Source organism: Cryptomeria japonica, chromosome 6, assembly GCF_030272615.1.
Source record: "Cryptomeria japonica chromosome 6, Sugi_1.0, whole genome shotgun sequence".
Classification (NCBI taxonomy): Eukaryota; Viridiplantae; Streptophyta; class Pinopsida; order Cupressales; family Cupressaceae; genus Cryptomeria; species Cryptomeria japonica.
Window position 1 is genome coordinate 659028650 of NC_081410.1, and position 26343 is coordinate 659054992.

General features: G+C 36.8%; 1 protein-coding gene across 1 annotated transcript; it reads right to left on the reverse strand.

The window, feature by feature from the left end:
* Positions 1-24299: 24299 nt before the first annotated feature.
* Positions 24300-26204, reverse strand: LOC131054823 (xyloglucan endotransglucosylase/hydrolase protein 9). The gene is made up of 4 exons (XM_057989432.2): positions 25786-26204; positions 25293-25393; positions 25008-25201; positions 24300-24924 (listed from the first exon to the last, which is right to left on the reverse strand). Exons 1-4 carry the CDS (start codon positions 25973-25975, stop codon positions 24522-24524), a joined length of 888 nt encoding a protein of 295 aa, XP_057845415.2. The 5' UTR covers positions 25976-26204; the 3' UTR covers positions 24300-24521.
* Positions 26205-26343: the final 139 nt, after the last annotated feature.

Sequence of the window (26343 nt, forward strand, 5' to 3'; positions counted from 1 at the left end):
TATTTCAAACAATCCAAACTACTAATAGATCTTTGTTGGAGGACCTTGGCAAGGGTTTTTTATTTTTATTGTGTGCCTTGTTTTCATAGATTAGCAAACACTTCAATTGGTGCATTAAAATTGAACCATTGTCTTTTGTGTCTTGAGCAATAGGCTCTTTTGTTTAATCTTTAGAGGGTCTGTCTCCTCGTGTAGTCATTAGGACTACTAGTGAGGAGAGAATGACCCAAGTGGTAGCAAAAGAAAAGCCATCTTCTTCCAAACCACTATAAATAACTGTATTCATGGTGAAAACTATGGATAGCGTGTGCTGATTAATTCATACCGACACTATGTCTCCCCATAAACCCATTTGATCAAATTTATTTGATCAGTTGTAGGGCATAACCCCTACCGGCTGGGAGCCTTCTGTATTTAGAGAGCTGAAAGTGCCACATGTATGGCCACACGAGCGAATGCCCTTACTAGCACCTTTTTGTTTTAGAAGCCAAAATCCTTCTAGTTGTTGGGGCAGGAGGTCGGACCTCTGGTAGTGTCCCACACACATACGGTTCTTAGTAGAGATACAAAGTTCACCACGGGGAGTTTTCATGGGGACTGATGCTTGGCTGCCTCGAGAAGTGAGTGCCGAGGGTGGAGCCAGTGGGGTCAAGCATCTAAATATCCGCTCTGAATAGTGTAGCCTCAGGGGAAACTCCATGTGGGATCAACAACTATTGACCTGGCCAACCATAAGAATTGTGCTTGTCTTATTTTGAACAATCAAACATTCAAGACCAAACAACAAAACATTGTGTCTTTTGTGTCTTCAAGTGTATGCAAAACAATTTTACATCAAACAACACACTTTTCTTTGAGTCATTTTTGAGTCTAAACACTTGCAAACATTGAGTCTTCATCAACACGGTGTCCTCTTGTCACAAAAAAAACAGTCAAAAATTCAGATTTGATCACAACAAACTTCACAAATTGGAAAAATTTACAGTCCAACAAACAAGAGCAATCAGTTTCAAAATTCTTGAGCTTCCTAAGCTATCTCTTCAGGTTTTCATCTAGCATTCAACCTATCTTTGGGTCTCACAAAGTCCATCATTGCTTTACACCTTACATTACATTCACATTTGTCTAAACTTGAGTTAAAAGATCACTTGCTTGTCCTCATCATACTTTGTCAACACACTACATACAACAACATTTTGCTAAGTGGTCCCTCATCAAGGTCTATCACCTTTGGGTCTCATTTGGTCTTACTTAGAGTCAAGGTCAACTTACCTCATCAAGAGAAACTATCCTCTCTTTGGAAGTCACACCCACTCTACTACATACATACTTGGTCTTACATTTTGGACATTGCAAGTAAACCTTAGATTCATTTACATTCCATCCAACTCTTGGTCTTCCATACTCTTTTCCATTTTCATCTAGTCTCACACATCTTGGTCAATACCTAGTTCATGGTTGAAACCCGTTCCCAAAAATCTAGGAGAGAAACTAAAGAGGCTCAAGAGTTCGCAAACATGAGCTCCTATGAGTATGACAATGATATCTTTTTCAATTCTGATCATACTACATTACCTGACATGGATGCTTATAGAAACATTCCAAATGTTGAGCACATGGACACTACAAACAACAATGATACACACAATGACAATATGGACAACTTTTCCATACATTCAGCAGAAGTGGAAGACACCATTATGAATCCTCATTTCAATCGATTGGTTGAGGAAATAATGAGGAGAGATAGACAATATTTTCTACAAGTGATGGCACAAAGTGGAACCAAGATCCCTCATGATTTTGACATGTCTCAAATAATGGAAAATCGACCCTTGCAACAACCTCACTCCAACATGGATCAAAGGAGGCCTAATAGTGGAGGCAATAGAGGACCACATATGGTGCTTGAATCACCATCGTCTTTGTTTCAAAAACCAGAGGTCCCTTATGGTCAAGCATATGATACTCACCTTCGCAGACCATTATGGAAGTCTTATGCAGAGAAATATGCTCAACCACATACCAATGCTAAGGATCAACCACCAAAGCAATTGGATATTCAAAGGCATGCTCAAAATTTGGACACAAGGAAACCCCGTGTCAAATTTGGGGGCAACACACTAGAACAAACTCATGACATGCCTGTAGAGTATGGTATACATGGACAAAGCAGATATTTTGTTCCTCAACATGACTCTATACCAAGTGGTCCATACATGCAATATCATTATAGACCTCCTCCATATGAACATGTGTATGATCAATATCATCCATATATGCAACATTCTCCTCCTCCAATTGGTGCCTCAAGCATGGGGTATGGTCCAAGAAGTCGATCTCCACCTAAGAACAATTTGGAGCAACAAATTAGGGACTTACAAAAGAAAATGGAGGACATAAATACACCGAAGCCAACATACACAATGAGAGACATATGTCCTTATCCATTTGACAAGAGCATTCCAATGCCTCCTTTTCCTACACAGTTTGTGACACCTAAGTTTGATAAGTATAGAGGAAAAGGGGATCCTAAGGCACACATAAGACAATTTTTCACAGCTTGCATTGAGTTAGCTTCAGAAGAGACATATTTGATGAGATTATTCCCACAAAGCCTAGGTGATCAAGCTATGGAAAGGTTCTCCCAACTTCCACTTGGTATTAAGTCACGGGGTGACTTAGCAGAGGCATTTATTCAACATTTCTCCTACAACATAGAGACAGACATATCAATCACTACTTTGTGCAACACCAAGCAAAAAGATGGAGAGTCTTTTTCATCATTTTTACAAAGATGGAGGAATCTAGCTAGTAGATGCTCTTGTGAAATTCCACAAAAACAAATGGTAGAGATGTTCACCCAAAATGTTAACAAAGACATTGGCTATGATCTAAGAAAAGCTTGTTTGTCCACCTTCAAGGACGTCATTGAAAAATTGCTTAGCAATAGAAAAGGTCTTAATTCAACAAGGAGTCATTAAGATATTCAAGGAAGCCAAAGATGACTTTAAAGGAAAAGATAAGCCAAGATTTTGGAATAAAAACAAGAACACAGTCAATGATGGTGTTGTTGATGCCAATACAGTGCGACCCAAAATCATTTTTTCGGGATCAAGCTCTACAAACAATCAAGTGAATACTCAAACAACTTCTAGATCATGAAGGAAGTACACCCCATTGGGAGAACCACTTGAGTCTGTTTTCAAAAAGCTAGTGGCAAACAAGATAATAACAATTCCAAATTTCCCTCCATATGAACCAAAGGTTAAACCAAATTGGTGGAATGATGGTGAGTATTGTGAATTTCATAAGAGAAAGGGTCATAAAATAGGAAATTGTCATCGACTGAAGAACATCATACAAGATCTCATTGATAGAGGTGACATTGAGATTGAAGGACACTCATCCAATCAAGAACATGAGATGTTTAAGGAACCACTCCCAAAACATGACAAAGGAAAAGCTAAAGCCACAGATGACCAAACCAACTATACAAGAGCATCCTATAACTATGATTCAACTATCAATCACATTTCAATGGATAATTATGTCTCTACTATTATCATCAAGGACAAAACCCCTGAGAATTCTACCTAGAGACCCAAGATCATTCTGAAAGGAATTGGATCTTCTTCTGAACCTACCTTTGAATGTCATGTTACAACCTGTCAAGGTAAATTCACTTTGCAAGGTGCTCCAGCCAAAAACACCACTTCCTCATCAACCAAGCCTGAGTATGACCTTGTAGAATAGTTAGGGAAGACACCCACGCTCATCTCCATCCTTGAGCTCCTACGCATATCCCCAGCACATAAAGCCATTCTTGATAAAATCTTGAGAGAAACTGTTGTTCCTACTGATCTAAACGTGGACCAGTTTCAAGCCATGGTGGGATACCTTTCCATTCCATACTCCCTTACATTCACAGAAGCCGATGACGCCTCCATAAGTCAGCCACATAATGCACCTTTACACATTGAAGCCTTCATACACACACATCTAATAAAACGAGTCCTGATAGATGGAGGAGTAGGTCTGAACATTTGTACATTGAGCACTATTAAACAATTGGGATATTCTGATAAAGTTGTGAATTCTACAAACAAAATTACCATCAAGGCATATGATGATGAAGAGTGTTCATCCAAAGGCACAGTCACCTTGCCTCTCAGAGTTGGGTCAGTTACAAAGGATGTGGTTTGTCAAGTCCTAGACCTAGATCTCACATACAACATATTACTAGGATGTCCTTGGATTCATGAAATGAGCGCAGTCCCATCTACATACCACCGATGCATTAAGTTTCCTCACAATGGACTTGAAATAATAGTTAATGGAGATCCTAATCCATTCATATATTGCAATAACTTGAGACCAAAAACTGAGACCATCATTCCCAATAATCGCGAAGTTGTTCCTTCTTCTACATACATTGATCCTGAGTCATTAAAACCTTTGACATCAAAACAAGGTGAACTTAAGGGCAAATTCTAGGACAAGGTCATGGGTGAATACACTTTGAATCAGACCATGTACTTACAACAAGTCATGAGTTCACCAAAAGAATATGGAAGACCACATCCTAATAAGCAGGTATCTATCATTATACTCAAATGGGACCCTACTATCTTTCAAAGATGGGGTGAACTGGAAGAGGAAGACTTATACAAAATGCTTTACAAAGACCTTGAAAATGATACACAAGATCACATCAGTATACCATGTGAGAAGTATGGCAAAGGGTTCAAGATTCTAAAAAAATTTGGGTATGATGGCAAAAGCCCTCTTGGGTTAAGAAAGGAAGGCATCATTGAACCTTTACAACCTGAATTGACATTCAAAAAGGAACGCTCGAAGGGACTTGGTTTCGTGACTTCCAAGGTCCACACTCAAAGGACAAAAGAAGCATTACAAATCAAATCTGCCAAAATTCAACAAGAGAATCGCTATTCCACAGACTCCAATGAATGGGAATGGGGTTCAGACAAATCCTCCAGTGACTACGAACTCACCGAGACATTTAGAGAGCCAGATGAACCCACAGAAGAAGAGGAATTTTATGAAAATTTTAAATTTGGTCAAGAAACAACCCCGAAGGATCCCATACAGTCCTTGCCTCTAGGTCATAGGTTGAAATCACATAGAATGAGAACACCTGTCCCAGAATGTGCTACTACTGATGATAATTTGGATTCGTTCACGATTGAGACTGATGAGGAGAGTGCCAATGATGACCTTGATAACTACCTCGACATACCTGCATATAACCACATCTTCACTCTTAGTCCCGCTAACTTCGAAGACATCAAAGGCCTTCCCCTTGTTCACCACCAACTCATCGACTGGGACCATGAAGGACCTGCACAGTTTGACACATTCCAAAATGATGAAGCTTTTATTGACTATCTTGGCATACGAGATGATCTTCCCCCTGGGGACCATAAAGTGGGATACACTATAGAACTCAATAGCGTGGCATATTTCGATGAGGGTGTCAGGCCTTCTAGTCTCAAAAATATAAAAATAAAAACAAACCAAGGGTCTTATGGCGAAAACCACATTATGGCGTTGTCTGACCCCAAAAAAGTAAAAAGAAAGGACGTATCTGAGGACAAAAACCTCTCTGAGGCACCCGAAGATGGAAGGCTCGACATTCTCCCAACATCATATGAGGAAAATTCATCCATGTTGGTAGAGGAGACTATCAAAACAAACATTGGTACAGAAGAAGTTCCGCACAACATATTCCTAGCTCAATCTTTGATAGAGTCAGAAAGGTCAAAATTCATAAGTTTCTTCACGGAACGACAAATCAACTTTGCATGGTCATACGCTGATATTCCTGGATTGGATCCGGATTTGGTAATGCACCATTTGACAGTTAAACCAAGGGCAAAACCAGTGAAACAGAAATTAAGAAAGATGCATCCACAAGTCGCATTATTAGTCAAAGTAGAGCTTGAGAAATTATTGGATGTCGAATTCATACGCCCAATTGATTATCCCAAATGGATCTCCAACTTAGTTCCTGTCAGTAAACTAGATCGTAGTATCAGAATATGTACAGATTTCAGAGACATCAACAAAGCTTGTCCTAAGGATGATTTTCCGTTACCAAATATTGACTTGATTGTCGATCTCACAGCAGGTCATGCGATGTTATCCTTGATGGATGGATTCTCTGGTTACAATCAAATAAAAATTGCATCCGAAGACCAGCACAAAATAGCATTCACTTGTCCTTGGGGAACTTTCTGTTGGAATGTCATGCCCTTTGGGCTAAAAAATGTAGGCGCTACATATCAAAGAGCCATGACTACTATCTTTCATGATCTCATGCACGTAACTGTGGAAGATTATATTAACGACCTCTTGGGTAAATCAATAGACAGAGATACACATTTGGACATACTTTCAATCATCTTTGATCGGTTGGAAAAGTATAAAGTAAGATTAAACCCCAAGAAATGTGTCTTTGGATTAACCTTCGGGAAGCTCCTGGGATTCATTGTATCAAAAAGAGGAATTGAAGCTGATCCAGCAAAAGTCAAGGCCATCCTAGAGATGCAACCACCACGAAACATCAGTCAACTTCGATCTTTGCAAGGGAGACTCTAGTCCATACAAAGATTCATAGCACAACTTGCAGATAAGTGTAATCCTTTTCAACACTTGCTACATAAAAACATTAAATTCAAATGGGATGATAATTGTCAACAGGCTTTCCAGATACTCAAAGATTATCTTCTAAATCTGCCAGTTTTGATGCCACCAGTTCCAGATCAGCCTTTATTACTATACATATCAGCTACTTCAACAGCATTGGGGGCACTCTTAGCACAACAGGTTGCTGAGGGTAAAGAAAAGGTAGTATACTACATCAGTCACACATTGGTGGAATATGAGCTAAATTACACACCAATTGAGTGTGCATGTCTCGCTGTGGTCTTTGCTTCACAAAAATTATGACATTACATGCTAGCTCATAAAACTAAGTTGGTTGCAAGGATCGATCCATTGAAATACCTCCTCAATAAAGCAACGCTTACTGGGCGACTAGCCAAATGGGTGATGCTCCTGAGTGAATTTGACATTGAGTATGTGGACAGAAAAGCAATAAAAGGACAAGCCATCGCAGATCAATTAGCAGATGCCCCCATGATAGATGATGTTCCTCTAATTTCAAAATTTCTAGATGAATCCATCTTAACAATGTCACATGCAAAGCCATGGCAACTATACTTTGACGGCTCATACACACAGCATGGGGCAGGAGCTGGCATTCTCTTCATAACTCCTCAAGGGGATTCTATACCAAAATCATATCGATTATCATTTCCTTGCACTAATAACATAGCAGAATACGAGGCATTAACAACTAGATTACGAATAGCAGTTCAGTGGAAGATCCAGGAACTTCATGTTTTAGGGGATTCTCAACTTGTAATTCATCAAGCAACTGATGACTACCAAACAAAGGATGAGAAATTAATGCCTTACAAAAGAATGGTGGATGACCTGAAACAACATTTCACGAAGTTAGACTTTGAGCAGATACCAAGAGAGCAGAATCGAACCGCAGATGCCATGGCTACAATTGCTTCACTGATCAATCTACCTCCGAATGAGACCCACTATGAGTTCTTGGTGGATAACCTTTTGGTTCCTTCATATGAAATCACTCCTACTGAGATAATGTGTCGTCGGTCTTGAGTCCCAGTTATATGGTTCCATTTTCACATACCTTCGTGATAATACCTTTCCTCCTGACCTGTCCAATAACCAACGTCGCACTTTCATTCGCCAATCTTCTCGATATGTCATTTTAGCCGATATCCTATATCGTCGAGGTCTAGATGGCACTCTTCTTAGATGTTTAGAAAGAGACGAAGCTCAGATTGCATTACGTGCAGTACATGAAGGGATATGTGGTCCACATTCAAGTGGTCCTACCTTAGCCAAGAAACTCATCAGGATTGGATATTACTGGCCCAATATGGAAAAAGACTCATATCAGTTTGTCAAGAAATGTAAGCAGTGTCAACTTCATGGAGACCTCATTCATGTGCCAACACAAGAACTTCAACCAATTGCGACTCCTTGGCCCTTCTGTCAGTGGGGACTCGATCTCATAGGCAAGATTCACCCTCCTTCTTCCAACGGTCATAAATTCATTATCACTGCCACAGAGTATTTCACAAAATGGATCGATTTCGTGCCTCTCATGCAAGTCACTGGAAAACAAATTGCTACATTCATTCTCAACTATATCATTTGTCGATACAGTATTCCTGTTTCCATTATCACCGATAACGGGCGTCCCTTCAAAAATCAGGATGTTCGTGAACTCTGTGACCGCTTCCATATTTCCCATCGTTTCTCTACACCATATTACCCCCAAGGTAACGGTCAAGCTGAGGCATCTAATAAAACAATCCTTAAAATCTTAAAAAAGACAATCGACGATGCTAGTCATAATTGGCATATCCAACTTAATCCCACACTTTGGGCCTACCGCACAAGCGTCCGCACACCTACAGGAGCTACACCCTATTCACTTGTCTATGGTGCTGAAGCTATCTTGCCTATTGAGGTCGAGTTACCCTCTTTACGAGTCTCTTTACAAAACATTATCAGTGATGAAGACTACAAGGTCTCTCGCTTGCAAGAACTTGAACTATTGGATGAACGAAGACAAACTGTTTTTAATCATCTCAAGGCTTATCAACAACGAATGAGTCGCAGCTACAATCACAAAGTCAAGCCTCACACATTTGAGGTAGGTGATTTGGTTCTCAGAGAAAATCCTAAAAATCAGCAAGACAGAGAGAAGAAAGGCAAGTTCGAACCAAATTGGCTTGGTCCTTACATCATCACAGCAGCATATGGATCTGGTGCATATCAGCTCTCAACCACAGAGGGTGAACCTTTGGAGGATTCTATCAACAACATGCACCTTTGCAGGTTTTACACATAGCTCTTCAAAGTATCCTAATTCAAAAATACAAAAAAATCAAAAAAATTACAAAAATTCAAAATACAAAAAAATCATAAAAATTGTTACTTGGTGAAAACCTGGCAAACAGGTGCCTTTTGACAACAAAAAAATCAAAAAAGTGAAGAGAAATAAATCCGTCCAACGGTGAAAACCACTTCGATGGCGTCCTGGGCAAGTACCATGGTGAAAACCGGGTCACCGATGCCATGCGTAGAGACATTGCTCCTCCCTCCTTCGGGATTCCATTTCATCCTTCACTTTGCACACACTCACAACATATACATTCATAATAAACTCTACACATTCCCATCATGGCTTTTATTGATCTACCCAAGATTGGTTCACCATTCATAATAAACATTCCTTTTCATCCCTTTTCATCCATAATAAATCAGATCCTATCTGTGGCTAAGGCAAATCCTACGTCTAGTGATGGGTGTGGAACTGAGAGCATCACATGTTTCGAGGATTACAGTTTCTTCCAGTTTTCTTCAGTCTATTCGCGCACAATCCGCAATAAAGCAACATCTGCATCGCCAATCCGCAATAAAGTTTTGTCTTCTCCAGAATATAGTATCAGTTTCATGGATTCAGTCAGTTTCAGATGAGACACGGCAACAACAATGGACTTTCAACAAATCAAATCTTTCAACAGACTCAGACAACATTATGGTTCAGTGCTATCTATTCGTTTGTGAAAGTGAACATTGTGACCACAATCAAATAAGACTTATACAAGTGACAAGAGACACTAAACTTGAGGACTAAAATGGATGTTGGTGTTGAGTCTTGGTTTTCTTTTGATCTTATCTTTTGGTGACATGTCTTTTAGCTTTTCCGGGATGTTTCTGACTAGAGATTTTATCTCCAGGATGTCTTTGACTAGAAAGGCGAGGATGGGGTATCGTCACCTATTTTTCTTTTGTTGTCTGTGGATTGTCTCTTAGTAATGCTATGACTTGTCCAAGGATATGAGGACACTGAGAGTCTAGTATGAACTAGGGAATTCCTTGTTTGCGACTATCTTATCTCCATGCAAACAAGTACAATGACTTTCTGGGTCAAACATATGCCTCGATTGTCATAACCTACTTGCCATAATAAAGCTCAATGATGATAACGCACAAGAAGCTCTTTCACTTTCATATCTTCTATCTTCCATCCCCCTTTCTTGATTGACTTCCATCAACCTTCTTGAGTCCATGTAGCCTACTATCACATGACTGGGTATAATGACACGCCAAAAACATTTGCATTTCATGTAGTTGCACCTGCATTACCACATATTAAGCATTTCATACATACATATAGATATCACAAATGCATCACATCCTGCACACAACACATGTTAGCACATTTTATATTCTCATCATGTAAATAATTATTTGCATTATCATATTCATTGGCATTTCATACATTCACATTTGCGTTGGCATAACATATAAAAACATAAAAGAACAAAAAAAATATTGCATTTCATCATGTACATATTTGCATCCATATCATAACCATCACATAGAAACATACATCATGAAACATCTCATCATATAGGTATGCATGCATATAGCTGCCACAAAGATGAATCATCTCATATATATAATCATAAGTGTCATGATATAATGATGTCAAAATCATATGGCTACAATCACCCGAAGGTGTCTACATCATCATACAAAATGGTACAAAATTGATACATAGGGAGCCCTCTAAGGCTATGATGAACTCCCTCCCTCGGAGCCGGCTGGCCTCGATGGAGTCTGAGCCATGGAAGGACCCGCCCCAAGATCATCCCTCGTGGCCCCTGTGTCCTCTGCAGCCACCCCTCGCGTCGCCCTATCCGAACAAAGGAACCCACTAATCACTCCTACCAGCACCGCCGCTAGCGCTAATCCTGTCTATGTCATCGTATCCCAAGCCACGTGTCCATTCCTCATCTCCAGTCCCGGATCTGGAACACTCATCTCAGTGCATCCCTGTCTCCGTCTCGATCATAGGGTATCAACTCCCCATCGATCGGTATCCTCAAAATCCTATACACATCCTCTAAGGTGATTGTCATCTCACCCATCAGCAAATGAAAACTACAAGTCTCTGAGTGCCATCTCTCAGCTAATGAAGTCAGCAATCCCATCTTCGCCTGAATTCAAACACATACATAATGTATCACAAGCCCATGGCCTCAACTGTCGCTCTATCCTCGAATGTCATCTCTGCTCGCAAACTCTGAGTCGAAGGGAACCTCTCCCGTGACTCTAGCATAGGTAGATCCTCCTGCAGTCAAGCAAATCAATCATGTCAGTCATAGTGGCATTCCCTGTTCATCACAAAACGTTGCTCTTTATCCTAGTGCTTATATTTATCATATGGCACTATTTTTCCTAGTGACACTCACTGTTCATCACAAAGTGTTGCTATTTATCCTAGTGGTACTCCCTGTTCATCACAAAGTGCTGCTCACTTTTGCACTCACTGTTCATCACAAAGTGTTGCTCACATTTGCACTCACTGTTCATCACAAAGTGCTGCTCTTTTTTTTAGTACTCCCTGTTCATCACAAAGTACTTTGTCTTGGTACTTCCTGTTCATCACAAAGTGCCTTGATCTATCTTATCCTAGGGCCTCTGCTTGACTGTATCCTCTTGAGTAGTTTCATAATTGGCAACGTATGTTCTATCACAAAATTGTCAATCCTAGCCCTATTTGCTATTTTAGTCTTCCCTAGAGGACCTGCTTGAGTGTATCCTCTCAACAGCTTATCTAATCGACAATGTATGTTCATCACAAAACTGCCAATTTGACATTAAAGACATAAATGCACATTCATGATGCAGACACACCTGGCACCAGCACAGACGTGCCTAAGCATTTTTGACATTTTTCTAGACATACCAAAAGCGCATTTATTGCACTACCTAACATGCATTTATGACAACAATTAATGCGGCAAAGTACAAGGATGTTTTGCGATACTTACCAGCTCTCCTGCATCTGCTGGCCTCTGAAATCGACAAACGTGATCGAATCTATGAATCAAAGCCATCGCTGCTGACTGTTGCTGCTCTATTTTCTCTTGGCACTCTGATCTCTTAGATGTGTGGATGACAATGAGGATGTACTTCCCTCATGGTCTATTTTATAGACTACCCTAGCCCTATCCCTAGCCCTCATTTCCCGAGTCAGTCTTCATTATCTCGTGACTTTGTCACTTTATCCGATCAGTCCATTCTATCCCGTCTTTCTTATCGAGAGATTGTCTGTGATCTTTCCAGACATATTCATCCAATCTCTCGAGGGGGCATATCATTTCCATCTTGGGGCAACTTTGTATCAGTTCATATTATCTTCTTTGAAACAACGCAACAAGCTGCATTGTCTCAAAGAGGGGCAAAATGTAGACACCTAAAATTGTTTAGTCTAACTAAATAAATATTTTTATTTATTTAATTATTTTAGCCTAATTCATCTATTAATTAAATAAATCTTTATTTATTTAATTAATTCATTTATCCTCTTCTAGCCTTATTTCTAATTTAAATAAATACATTTATTTATTTAAATTGTCCTTTTCCTAAATTAAATAAATATCTTATTTATTTAATTGATCCCACTTCTTCTATTAATTAAATAAATCTTTATTTATTTAATTAATTCATTAACCTTTTCTACCCATGACACATGTCATTCATCTCTTAATTCATACACTACCTACCCCTTTCATTGTTTTATTATTTTCTTTACCTACCCTCTAATCATAGCCGACCTCTTTTACACCTCTCAATCTTATCCCTCCATTTCATATAGTGGCTTCTATATAAGGAGATGTTTCCTTCATTATCAAACCCTCACTATGCATTCAGCCCCGACTACGCTTTGCACTTTCATATGCGATCCTACTTGCAACCACATTTCCATTCTTTGTTGAGCTCTTGTGCACACATAAAATTTGAGAGAAAATATATCAAGCAAGATCAATGGAGATAGGAAGAATGGAGATCCAAAACCCTATTTGACATGTGATGGTATAATCTTTGTGATTTTATTTGATTTGCATTGTCTTAGGTAATCTTCATATGTTATGGTGGATCTTTGTTGTTGTTAGGCTAGGGTTTTGTGGTTGAATCTATTTAGTCTTTCAATATTGTTGTTTCCACTTTCACCATATACAACTACATCCAACCTAAATGTAAGGGTTGTTTGGGGCTTATAGATCCAAGAACACAAGGATTTAATTTGGCTACCATATGGATTATCAGAGTTGTTCATGGGGATGAACTGTGGAAGATTATTATACAAAACCACATTAATTTTGCCACTATCAAGGGAAAATGGTAGCATGTGGGATGGTTAGATAAAATTCTTCACGAATCTTTTTTCTCAATTAAGGCCTCTACTCCCCTCTAGTCTATTTGGAAGGCTTGGCAACATAATTGCTTTCTTTTAAATGGAAGGATAATTCTCATCAACATGGATTTAGTTTCTCCACCTCATCTATCTAATGGAACAAGAACATTCTTTACTGGGATTAGCCCCTTGCCTTAAGCTTTTAGAAATAGTCTTATGCCCTCTTCAAGAAAAGGGGTCTATAATGTCAAAGATCTTTGAGACTTTCATACTATGAGTTGGTTGTCATGGCATGCTAAATTAAAGAGCAGTTCAATCTTTGTAATAAGTACAAAGATTTTATGATTCTTTTGATGGCTTTGGTTCCATTGGAGCTATCAATGAAACTACTCCTATCCACTACAAATTTTACAAAGACGAGGTATGGATGTCATCACATCCTTTCTTATTTTTTTCTTTAAAAAAGGTTTGCTTGCATTTGCTTCCAAGATTGCCCTTAAGGCTTAATTTTAGTTCTCCATAGAATTGTAAATTCAATAGAAAAAATTGGTCAAAATTATCTACCCAAATTTGGAAATCAAAGGCCACCAAATGCTCAATTAATAGCTTGGAGAATTTTACATTACAAATTTCTCATTAGGGACATTGTTGAAATGTATAATGGTTCAACCAGCTGATTGCCCATTATGTTAAAGACAAAAAAATGTAAGGCATATCTTTAGGGGATGTCAATTTGATGAAAAATAGTGGAATTCAGTTTTTGATAACTTACAGGTTATTTTTTAATATAGTTTAAATTGGAAAGAGGCCCTTCTTGGTGTGGCGTTACGTGGTAATATTATTGTTGATGAAGTTAGGCATGTTATTTTGATTCGCATATGGATATACAGATACAAAGCTATTTTTAATAACCTAAATTGTCACCACAAAGTTTCATATATAGGGCTTTTATTTGACTTTTTTATTGTTTGACTTCACTTTTTTCCCAACCATAGGTTGGGGCAAAGAAGTACTTAAAGATTGACTTCCAAATTCAACAAATTAAGCTTTAGATTAAAAAAATTCTCAACAAAATGATGGTTGTCATAGCATAGGGCCTAAGGACTACTTTTCAAGATTGATAATGTCATTGTTGGTGGATTCCGAGTGGAACTTTGGGATGGTGATTTTCATGTTCAATGAACAACAACTTTGTTTGTTATCCAGCTGGGTTGTAATAAAATTGGAGTTTATTTGCCTTATCTATTAGTTGTAATGATGCATTGTTATGGCTATTAAATTATTTATTGTAATGTTTCAATGTTTAGTTGTTTTCTTGACAATCTACTAATTGACTACTCTTTGTAATTTCATTGCATTTCTTCAATTTTTTATTTTTTTTAAAAAGCACATATCTATTTGGGATTATTACTATGTCTTTTACATATAAACTTTATATTGGAATAATTAACTACATATCTATATTTAAGTTTGATAGAACAATTGATAATCTATTTTATTATTGCAAGAGTATATATTTGTATTATAATATATTATTACGGACATCAACTACATATATATTTAGAATAACTAATGTCTTTCTTATATATAAAGATTAAATTGGAATATAGTCTCCCATACAAAAAATGTGTGCAATTCATGTCAACTTAAAATAGAAATGATTATATATGTCAACTCTTTGCCACCTATATTGATAAAACATTTTGTATGCAACACTTGATTGCATCCATTCAACTACATATCTATTTGGAATAATTAATATATTTTTTATATATAAAGTTGGAATAATTAGAATATAATCTCTGATATAACAAATGTGTGCCATTGATATCAACGCAAAATAATAATGATATTTATATATATCCTTAGAATAATTGGAATATAACCTCTCACAATGAATGTATACAATTGATTTCAACTCAAAATGACAATGATATATATATACATCCCCTCTTTACCACCTATATTGATAAAACATTTATTGTTTTAATAAACATTTTCCCTCTTTTGTATGTGCAAGTTACAAATTTGACAATAGAAAGTTGTAGATTTGTAGAGTACAGACTGAGACCTACATTCCAAATTTTGAACAAGTAAAAACCCATATACTATATCAATTAGAGCACCTATCTAACACTTTTTGGTTAAATTTTAGAGAGTGTGATCTACAAAGCATCCTGATCTAGAATCCTAAGTCTTAGCTCGTAGGACACTTGTCAAGACTATAGTGATGAACACAAATGGACCACTGAGAGGGAGGGTGAACCAATTGTAATAAAAAACTTGCACTTACTAAATGATTAAAACATTAATAACTGAAGTCAAGAAACTATGAGCACAGATAGTAAACACATTTGCACACACACAAGAGGAAAACTCATAACCCAATATATACGAGGAAACCCCACGGTGGGAAAAACCTTGGTGAGAAATGTTGTTGGAGTCTACTCCTCCAATCTGGCCTCACAAATAAGTTTGGTTATAATGTTTAGGGCACCAACCCAAGGAGCACCAACCCCTAAAGTTTATGGGTACCAAACCCTAGCTTTATGGGCACCAACCCAAAGGAGCACCGACCCCTGTAGTTTATGGGCACCGACCCAAAGGAGCACCAACGCCTGCTCTAGGCAACCACTCAGAGATTTACAATGACTCAATAAACATTTTGATATAATGAAAATCCTTGTTACAAATGAGTTTTGTAACACCTCACTGTTGCTCTAAACTGACATCTCACTGATACTTCATCTCTGCCTTCATGTATCTGTAAATTAGTCTTATTCTTGCTATAGTTCTCAATCCCTTTGCTTGAAGTCTTCTCTCTGTCCTTCTCTATCCTCTATTCTTCTTCTTTTTGGTTTTCTTAATGCCCTATCTTTGCTAAATTCACTCTTATCTTCTTTGTTGCTCTATCTGATTCTCTGCAACTCCCACCCTCTCTATTCGGCTACTACACTCCTCTTCTCTATTTCACACCTTTGTATTATCTACAACACTTATGTTCTCTTCTTTGTCTGTAGTCTAATCTCAGTTCTCTACTCTGAGGTTGTTTTCCTCTATTTTGACTCTTCTTCACTCTATTATCCCCCTTTATGATACCATCTTATGTTCCTTATTCTCTCTTCTTCACCTTCTTCTTGTACCTATTTATCTTGTTTGCTTTGCCTTCTTAATCCCCTATTTTTCTACTCGCTTCTTCGACCTTCTATTGTCTTTAATCTCCTCTTCACCCTCAAATTACTCTCCTTGTTGCAATGTTATTCACTGCTCAAATGTGTTATGCGCACTTGCGTAAAACGGTTTTTTGCACCCTCTTTTTCACTCTCTATTCTCTTCTTTGTTTTTGCAAAGCTTTATTTTCTGCACACCTCTCACGTACTCTTTCTCCATCAACAACTACACTTATCTTCTATCCCTACTTCTTGGTCAACTTCGTACTCCAAGAGTTTTCCCTCCATAATAGAATTTCCAAAAATTTGTTCGCCATTAAAATAATCTTTCTTGTCTATTCTTCTCAGTTTGGCAACAATATTCATTTAATGTTGTCTTTCTTCTTCTTTCAATAACCTTTACTCTTTGGTCTAACCCGGTACACAAACCTTATGCTAGGAATGATCGACCAATTGCAGCTCTGTTTACATTTACTTAACTTCTTATTTCATGGTCAAACTGGAAATCTTTTTGAGCCACTAAATAAACTTTCTTGTTTCTTCATTTATGTCTAATAGATGTACTTATTAAATGCTTCATTCTTTGTTTATCTAACAACCTCTGCAGTCTGGTTTCTCTTTTACACGCAATCTCCATTCTGGAAATGATCAACCAACTGCAACACTATTCAGCATTTAATTCTTTCCTTGTTCGTTGTGTGGGCTGAAAAATAATCTCCTTTGATACGTGTGCCTTGGCTTCATATACCAGTCAAATATCTTGTACACAAGGCATCCACATGTCCCTTAGTCACATGGTGGAAGGTGGGAACCATTAACAAATCATTTTATTTACAAATGATCCACATGTGGGAGAAATCCACGCTAGATTCACGAGCTGCACTAATGTGTTCTATAGGTCAACTAACATGTGTGTTATGCACTTTTGCAGTTTCATAGAATACATTAGTTATCATATAAACCTTACTGTGAAATAATGAAAATAAAAAACTTGCGTGTTATATGCTTTCGTTGTTTCTCAGCTCCCTTGATCAGCACAAAATATTTCCCTCCAAAATAGCAAAAAATCCATAACCTGTGTGTTATACGCTTTTCGTTGTTTCGTGGTTGCCGTTAATTAATGCAAAGAATTGTCAGCGAACCAACAATAATCCAAAACATGCGTCTTATACGTATTTCATTGTTTCGTGACTGCCTTGGTTAGCATGAAATGTTTCCTAGCGAAATAACGATGATGATAACATGATGTGTTATGCATATCTCCACTCACCTGTCATTGTTTCACAACAACCTTTGGTCAACGCAGAAAGTTGATAGTGAGATAGCAATAGCGATGACACAGTGTGTTATGCACATATCGTTGCAACAGAGTGTGACTAAGACGACATGTCAATCAAACTGCAACCATACTTTTTCTGAATTAGATCAGTTTGACCAATGCTTTCACCACACCTTGACCTGTGTCTTCTTTGTCCATTTTCACGTACTCTATGGTTTCCTTTTATATCCCCTTGCATGACTAACATAGTGTGGTGACTAATGTTGCCTGTAACTGAGTGCGACTAACACGACATGCTATACATTTCTGCAACTACACTTTTATAAGTCAAACCTGTTTACTTAATGCCTTGCCAATTCAATGTCCTTTGTCTTATTTGTGCAATTACGGATCCAATGGCTAACTCTAACTGTATTCTTTAACTTCTTTGTGGCCTTTGAGAAAATTCCTTTGTTGATTCCATGCTTGAATTCCTTGGTTGATTCCATGCTTGTTCAACCTACACATATACACAATGAAATCTTCTCACCTCTGCCAACTTGGGACAATACCATCTCTATCAATCTATTCTTCATTTGGGGTACACATCATGTTGCATCTCTATCCAATCTAATGTCTCTGCAAGTCTTTTCATCTTTGTCCAGTGGATGAAGCTATCACTCTGTACAATCTTTGTCAAGATACACATGTGCTTAGGGATATTTATCATCTTTGTATCTCTATCCACTTCATCATCTCAATTGTTGACATCAATGACAACTTTAATGCCAACATATAGCACCTAGCACACTATTCCAACTATTTTAGGCCCAAATTGCAACGATAAGTTCCTTTCTATATCTCATTTCCAAGTCTGTACTTCTATGTTGACTTTCAATTATGTATATTTTTGTTTATGCTTAATAATATCAATTTTGCATCATTTTACCTAGCTCTTGCATCTATATCTTATAATATCCAATCATAATAAAAAGGGAGAATTTGATCACGATGCTCAGCTCTCCTATAGGACTAAAGTTGAGCCTAATTGGTTGTTCCCCAATGAAAGATTTTGGAAATGGTTCTTAGTTTGCATTTCTACGGTAAAGAATCCATTTTCCTCCATTTCACAACCCACCACAAGACCACATTAAAGATAATCGACAATCTATTTACAAAGGTGGAAAAGGCCATGGAATAAATAAACAGAGAAGAAATGATGACGCTTGCTTCAACTATGGAAAAGTAGGCCACTATGCAATTGAATGTTTGGGTGAGAAGAAAAATAAATGCCCTTTATGTGCAGGTGAATCTTGTGACCTCTATAAATTGGAAAATGCAAGGCCACAATCTAATACTGATGATCTACAAAAATCATGGAGGAGCTATAATTAGAAGAAAAATACCATTGCGAGGGGTAAGAGGTTTCCAAAAGATAGATGTATGGTCCCCTGACACATCCAATGAGGAATATTTCAATGAAGAGCAATTAATAGAACCTAAGAAAAAGAAGAATTCCAAAATAAACAAAAATAAGGCCACAATGCTCACAAGGAAAGGAATCGATATTGGAAAGAAAAAACAAAAAGAAATTGAAGAGGAGGATGAAGAGTCTAGTCCCAAAGAAGGAGATCATGATTAATTTCAACAAAAAAATAACATCATGATAAGGTGGTAGAGAAGGCTAACAACATATTATTCAGTAGTTGTAAGATGAAGTAGCTTTTTTTTAAAAAGGAAGCAATGATGCTTAAGAACTTGGCCTTTTTGGCCCAACATAAAGATCTTTTGGTGAAATTGAAGAAGTTGTGAAAATGTTGGAACAAATAGAAGCAATAACAAGTGAACCAATTGACTGAGGATTGAAACTAGAAGAATGGTATTCTCATCACTGCACATCTCAAAAATAACAAAGTGAAGCATGTGATGGTAGATTTGGGTGCGAATCTAAACATCATTCTCGATACAACTTGTGAGAGATTGGAGGGACCTCATTTGGTGAAAATACCAAAGAACATTATCCCAGATGATAGTTTAGGCATGAAAACTTTGGGGAGATGGAAAAATGTAGAAGCTAATATAAAAGGTCTAAAACAAATAGTTAATTTTGAGGTAGTGGAAATGAAAGAAAAATTTAACGCCTTCAGAGATTTTTTACGACTAAGATGGTTTGTAAATTCAAATAGGATTGTTGATTCAAGGAAAGAAGAGATATCATTTGTAGATGGTAATAAAATAGTCTATGTCCCACTCAAAGAACCAAAAGACATGACGTATGTGGAAGAAGTTTCACAAGATAGAGAGGGAGATGGCCTAAGAAATATCTACTCCATATCCAAACATTCGACTGAAGAAGAAGAGGAAGATCCTAACAGCTTCAGAGAAATTGAACTTAATAGCAACCATGAGAGCACATATAGTGATTGAAGTCATTGATACATGGATGGAAAGAGAATAAGAGATAACATCCCAAAAGGTCTATGGGTTTTGGAGAGCCTTTTTAATACAAAGAAAACCTATTAGACATCTAAAAAACACATCAAATAACTTTAGGGTACCACAAAATAAGAAATATGATAACCAACCATCACCCAAGTATAATGCTATCCAATAAAACCTAGAAAATGTATATGTGAAATAGATAAAATTCTATCACTAGCCAGATCCTTGAGATTAACACTAAGACATAAGATTGAAAAAGGGTCACATTATAGCAAGGTTACATTACTAGAAGGCACTGGCTAGGTTGGAGATCAAACACCTAATTCCACAACCTAAACCTAAAATTCAGAGTGGCGTAGGAAAGGTATATTTTGAATACAATCTAACTTAAGATCATCAGAACATATACACTTGTATTATATTGTACTGTAAAGTAGACATAAGAAATAAAGTGACTAAGAAAACATATTCGTAAAAGGTTTATGGGCAAAAAGGTGGAAGGAAAAGGCACAAAGAATAATGTCTCAACAAAAATTGGAACTAGAGGAGGAAGAGAAAGCAATACTAGAGGATACTTCCCCTTTGGAGGACACATCCATCCTTGAGGTCTCATTGCTCATAGATAAAGACTAACTTTTTATGGTCTATTCTAGAAAGAAGACTTCGGCACGACATTGCAAAAGTACATTAATATGGTGGTCCCAAACAAGTTGATCATAAAACAAGCACTGATAAGATACATACTCATATCCAACACAACATTGGAGGACCTAATTGACTGCCTTTCAGACTCCTTGGTCATCATATTGAGAACAAGAAAAGAGAAAAATGCAAAAGATGAGGAAATGTTAGGGGATTTAGCTATTAGGAAGATAGCCCTTTCAATCACACCTTTGGAAAAGCAAAATATTGTATAAATACAAAAAAGGAGCTCCATTCCAAGCAATGACTAGATAAACTCATGTTGGAAAAACAAAAAATAATGAAAAATGTATGTAAGAAGAGAACGAGGCAATCACCAAAGCATATCAAAAACCCTGCAAGGAAGAAGCAAATATAAAGCAGTTTCTTCATAATCTAGCCAGCTTCTGCAAGGGGAGTCATCTCAAGCCTAACAACAAGACACACCTTCCTTCCTCCTCCACCACATATCCTATGTAGTCCATCAAGGACTTTTTGGCCAAACAAAATCAAATTTAACCGATGGCCTCTCTGAAATTGTTGCAATTACCTTTAGTTGAGTCACAAGTGGATCTTGGGAGCATCTCACCCCTTCATAAGTTTCAATTGGGGGATATATCAAATCAAAAATCAAGGGAGGAGATTTTAAAGAAACACATAGAGAGCTCTGATCAGATAGAGGGTTTGGTGAAAGACATACAAAGTAAGTTCACTTAGATATAAAGGAAGCAATCATAATCAATTTCGATGAAATTGAGAACTCTAATTGATGGTATAGTTAAAGATATAACACTACAAAAGAAAACCATGAAGAGAGAAAGAAATGTATTGTTACACACTCTACTTCGGAGAATTATATCAAGTACGATGAAGAATACAAAATGAAACTTGAATAGTCTATATCGGTTTTATTTGCAATTGTCAACTATGACAACACCAATCAAAACATTCATGGATCAATTAGAACTTTAGATACTTCAGAGATCAATTGATTATGATGCCTTGAAAAAATTGGATGGCCAAACTCGGGTGGAGATAGAGGCATTGCATGGTCAATTTCAACAACTACAAGATCAAAGGGATAAGACCTTGCACCGCTTTCATCATTTTAGAGAGGTAGTTAGTTTGTGGTTAGCCCACATCACCAACATACACCAATAAGCTCAACACCTGTCCTAAAAAATCCAAATACCTAGCACACTCATGAAAGAAAAGACACTATTTTTGCAAATCCAAGTACACATCCAACAACTTTAGTTAGATAAAACTCAATGTGACAACAATTTTAAAAGCCTAAAAGAGATATATACGGATATTCTCCTTGCATAACAAAGTTGACTTGAGGATAAGTCAAGGTTTTGAAAGGGGACGATGTTGGCGAGAAAGAAGAGCAACCAAAATAGTTCAGGAAAACCTACCATATCTTACCACACCAAGCCCCCAAAACATAAGATTAGGAAGATAACATCTAAACTAGGGATACTATGTATGGGTCACGTCTCATATATATATATATATATATATATATATATATATATATATATATATATATATATATATATATATATATATATATATATATATATATATATATATATATATATCTGTGTGTGTGTCCGTGTGGAAGAGTATAAGAGGATACACAGATTCATACTAATTTGACATGAATAATACAATACAAATACTTTTGAGTTTCATATATATAATGTGTTATACAATGTTATTTATATTTTGTTAAGATTTAGTTTCATGTTCGAGTCTAATTCCCTATTTTCTTAATAAGACTAAGTCTAGGATATAAACTACAATACTAAGAGAGTCCTCAAGGCTCAAAACTCTAGTCTATGTCTCACACATTTCTTGCTAACAGTAGTTACCATGGCATATTATTAAAATTTAATTTAGTATGAGTCACAAATATAAATATCTTTTATTTTTGTGTAGTCTTTCATGCCATTAGAATTGTTTATGAAGTTGCGTACACATATCCAATGTAATTTCTTGAAATATTGGCAATGGTTGTCATCTTATCCTTTCTTTATTTTTTGATCAAAGAAGATATACTTGCAATTGCTACTTGACCTACCCTCGAAGCCTCACCTAAACCTCAAATGGAATTTACTAAATTTGGAAATCAAAAGCCAATTTGAATGCTCAATTAATGACTTGGAAGATACTTTATTGCAAATTGCTTATTGAAATTTATTATAATTCAGCTAGTTAATTGCCCATTTTTCATAAACATGAGGACATGAGACACATTTTAGGGATGATAATTTGTTTGAAAACAATAGAAATTTTGGTTTAATGACTTGCCAACTATTTACAAACCATGAGCTAAGCTAGAAAGAGGCCTTAATAGGGGTTGACCTTCATGATAATAAACATCTTATTTTGTTTCATTTATGGAGAAACAAGTGTAAAGTAGTCTTTAATAACCATAATGAGCACCAAGAATTTGTAGTTCTAAGGCTTTTTGTGATGTGTTTTATTGTCTTGCTTCTTTGTTGTCATAGTTCCAAACATACTCCAAAAAGAACTTAGGAACAATTTTCCAAATTCAACAAATCAAACTTCAAGTGGATCAATTACTAAACAATAAGAGAGTTTATATGGCTCGGGATTAAGGTTTCTTTTGCAAAACTAATAGTTGCTTCTCAATTCCTTTTGCTACCATTGACCAACTACATATCTATTTAAAATAACTAATGTCTTCTTTATGGAATATAATCTCTCATATAAAAAATGTGTGCAATTGATGTCAACTCTTTGCCACCTATATTGATAAAACGTTTACTATATTAATAAACATTTTGTATGCAACACTTGATTGCATCCATTCAACTACATATCTATTTGGAATAATTAATGTTTTTTTATATATGAAATTGGAATAATTAGAATACAATCTGTACAATTGATATCAACTCAAAATATCAATGATATTTATATATATCCACTCTTTTACCATTTATATTGATAAAACATTTATTATCCAACACTTGAATGCATCAATTAACTACAAAATATGATATTATATAACATTTTAAAATATAGTAAAGAATGAACATTAATATTAATTTTAAATATATTTAATAGTAGATTCTGTTTGAGCAAATTCTATAGATCTCAAAGTACAACAACATCTATGGAGTCCTTCCGTGTAATATATAAAATTTTAATTGAATTTTATTGTATATTTTTTTATGGAAAAAGATTTGAACTCGACACCACTTAATTTAATCTTATTTCATATATTTAAATTCTTTAAGAAATCTCTGACCAAGAATAAACAGAGTTATTTTTGTGCAGCTAATCATTAAAAGGCATCATATTACTGCGAAACACAGTGTTACTGGTCTTTATGGAAAGCATTAATACCGTTCTTTATGTATGTTTTTTCATAGACTGAAAGTATTGATTCTATTCATTCCTGTCTGGTCCCTTTGTTTAAATTTAGTTGGAATTAAACAAAATGCTCCATGGTAGAATCAGAATCATATCAGAACAAAATTTTGCAGAAGGAAAACATATATCAGGAAAGATTTCAACGCCTGTGGAGCGAGAGGCAGAGAAACCCTTTTATACAAAAAAAAATGTTACCCCTCTACAAGAAAAAGGGGTGTAATTATACTCTTTGTGCACACTCTGGCTGAGGCGTGGAGAACCTAGTGGAATCCCTGCAGTAGTCATAAATCATGTATTTGTTCTGAACCCATCTCAGCTTCACCCTCTGTTTCCCATCCAGAGAAGCATAAGCAGGCCGGTCCCACCACAACGATGAAGAGGTTGAACAGTCACTTATGGAGGGTGGGCCTCTGTACTCACAGGCATCAATGCTGAAATTCCTGTAAGTAGCAATGAAGGGGGCATGGCTCCACTCAGTTTTCACCAGTCCCCCCTGTGTAGCCCAGTCATCTGCATTCCATATGGAAGAAAATACCCCCATTGCCTGCCTCTGTGGATATGCCACTCCTGTTTCATTCTCCTTGTTCTTGAATACTCTCACTGGCACATCATCCACCATGAACCTGCATACAAATCTTCATTAGCATCACTGTTTATACTGCATAATAGCTAATGTATGAACTTGTAGATTGTGTTTTGGGCTTACACAACTTGGTGGCGATTCCACAGAAAGGAATATGAATGGAAATCTTGTGTTGGGTCGAACCACAAGTAGAGCCTCTGTTCTCTGTTGCCCACTCCTTTGGAGTAAACATTGGTCTGCACGATGTATGGCTCTCCAGACTTGTTGCCCAAGAATTCGAAGTCAAACTCATCATGCTGGTCACCTTGTGAAGACATCTGTCATTCAACAGAGTCATCAATTAAACCAGTAGCAAAACAAAACATGAGAAATGATTGAACAAATGATATAATATGGGTATATGATTACATAGAAGGCAGTGACAGTGCCAGCAGAGTCCCCAGGAACAAGTTTGATCTGCACATATGCCTTCCCAAATAGATATGTGCTCTTGGAAGCAAATCCTGCACCTGTACCAAAATCACAAACCATTTTCTTCCTTGAGCTCTTTAATATCTTGATGATACTTTGATTCGAATCAAAACATTGAAATAAAATACACAATCAAATTCAAAGAAAATCATCTCATATAAATCACAAAAGAAAATGAAAGAAATACACAATCAAATTCAAAAAAACAAACCATTTTCTTCCTTGAGCTCTTTAATATCTTGATGATACTTTGATTCGAATCAAAACATTGAAATAAAATACACAATCAAATTCAAAGAAAATCATCTCATATAAATCACAAAAGAAAATGAAAGAAATACACAATCAAATTCAAAAAAACAAAGAAGAAAAAAATCATCCCACACAAATCACAAAGGAATTGGAAAAGGAAGGAAAACTGATCTTATACCAGAGGTATTGTCAAGCCTAAGCTTGAGCGTTTGCCCCTCATACATGACATGATCCTCTGCCCAACTGGGGTAGAAGAAATCATTGAACTCTGCACATTGTGAGCCCTCCAATCCCAAACCCACCATCAAAACAACAGCAATTTTGAGAGCCCACCAACATAAACCCATTACTTTTCCTGCCCCCGCCATGGAAACTGAACTCTTAGCAGGAAACTAAACTTCTTATTTCCAAACCCCACAAGTAGGCATAGAGAGAATTGTTGTGGAGTTTTAAGGGGACAGGCACAGTAATTTATAGGATGATGAACTAAACAAAGCAATCCCTAAGAGGGACGTTCCGGCTCCAACCCGAGTACCCCGTGAACCGTACTCCCACACAGATTTAAATAATTTTAAATCCTTCCCAACTGTAAAAAAATCAATAACGTTTACTTGATGGCCTTCCACTCTGCCTGCCACCCTGTATTTATACGGTTAATTCCTCCATTTCCTTAGCGTCACGGATTCACGAATCACAAATTGGGCACGCCAATCCGACAGTTACCTGGAAAGTTTAA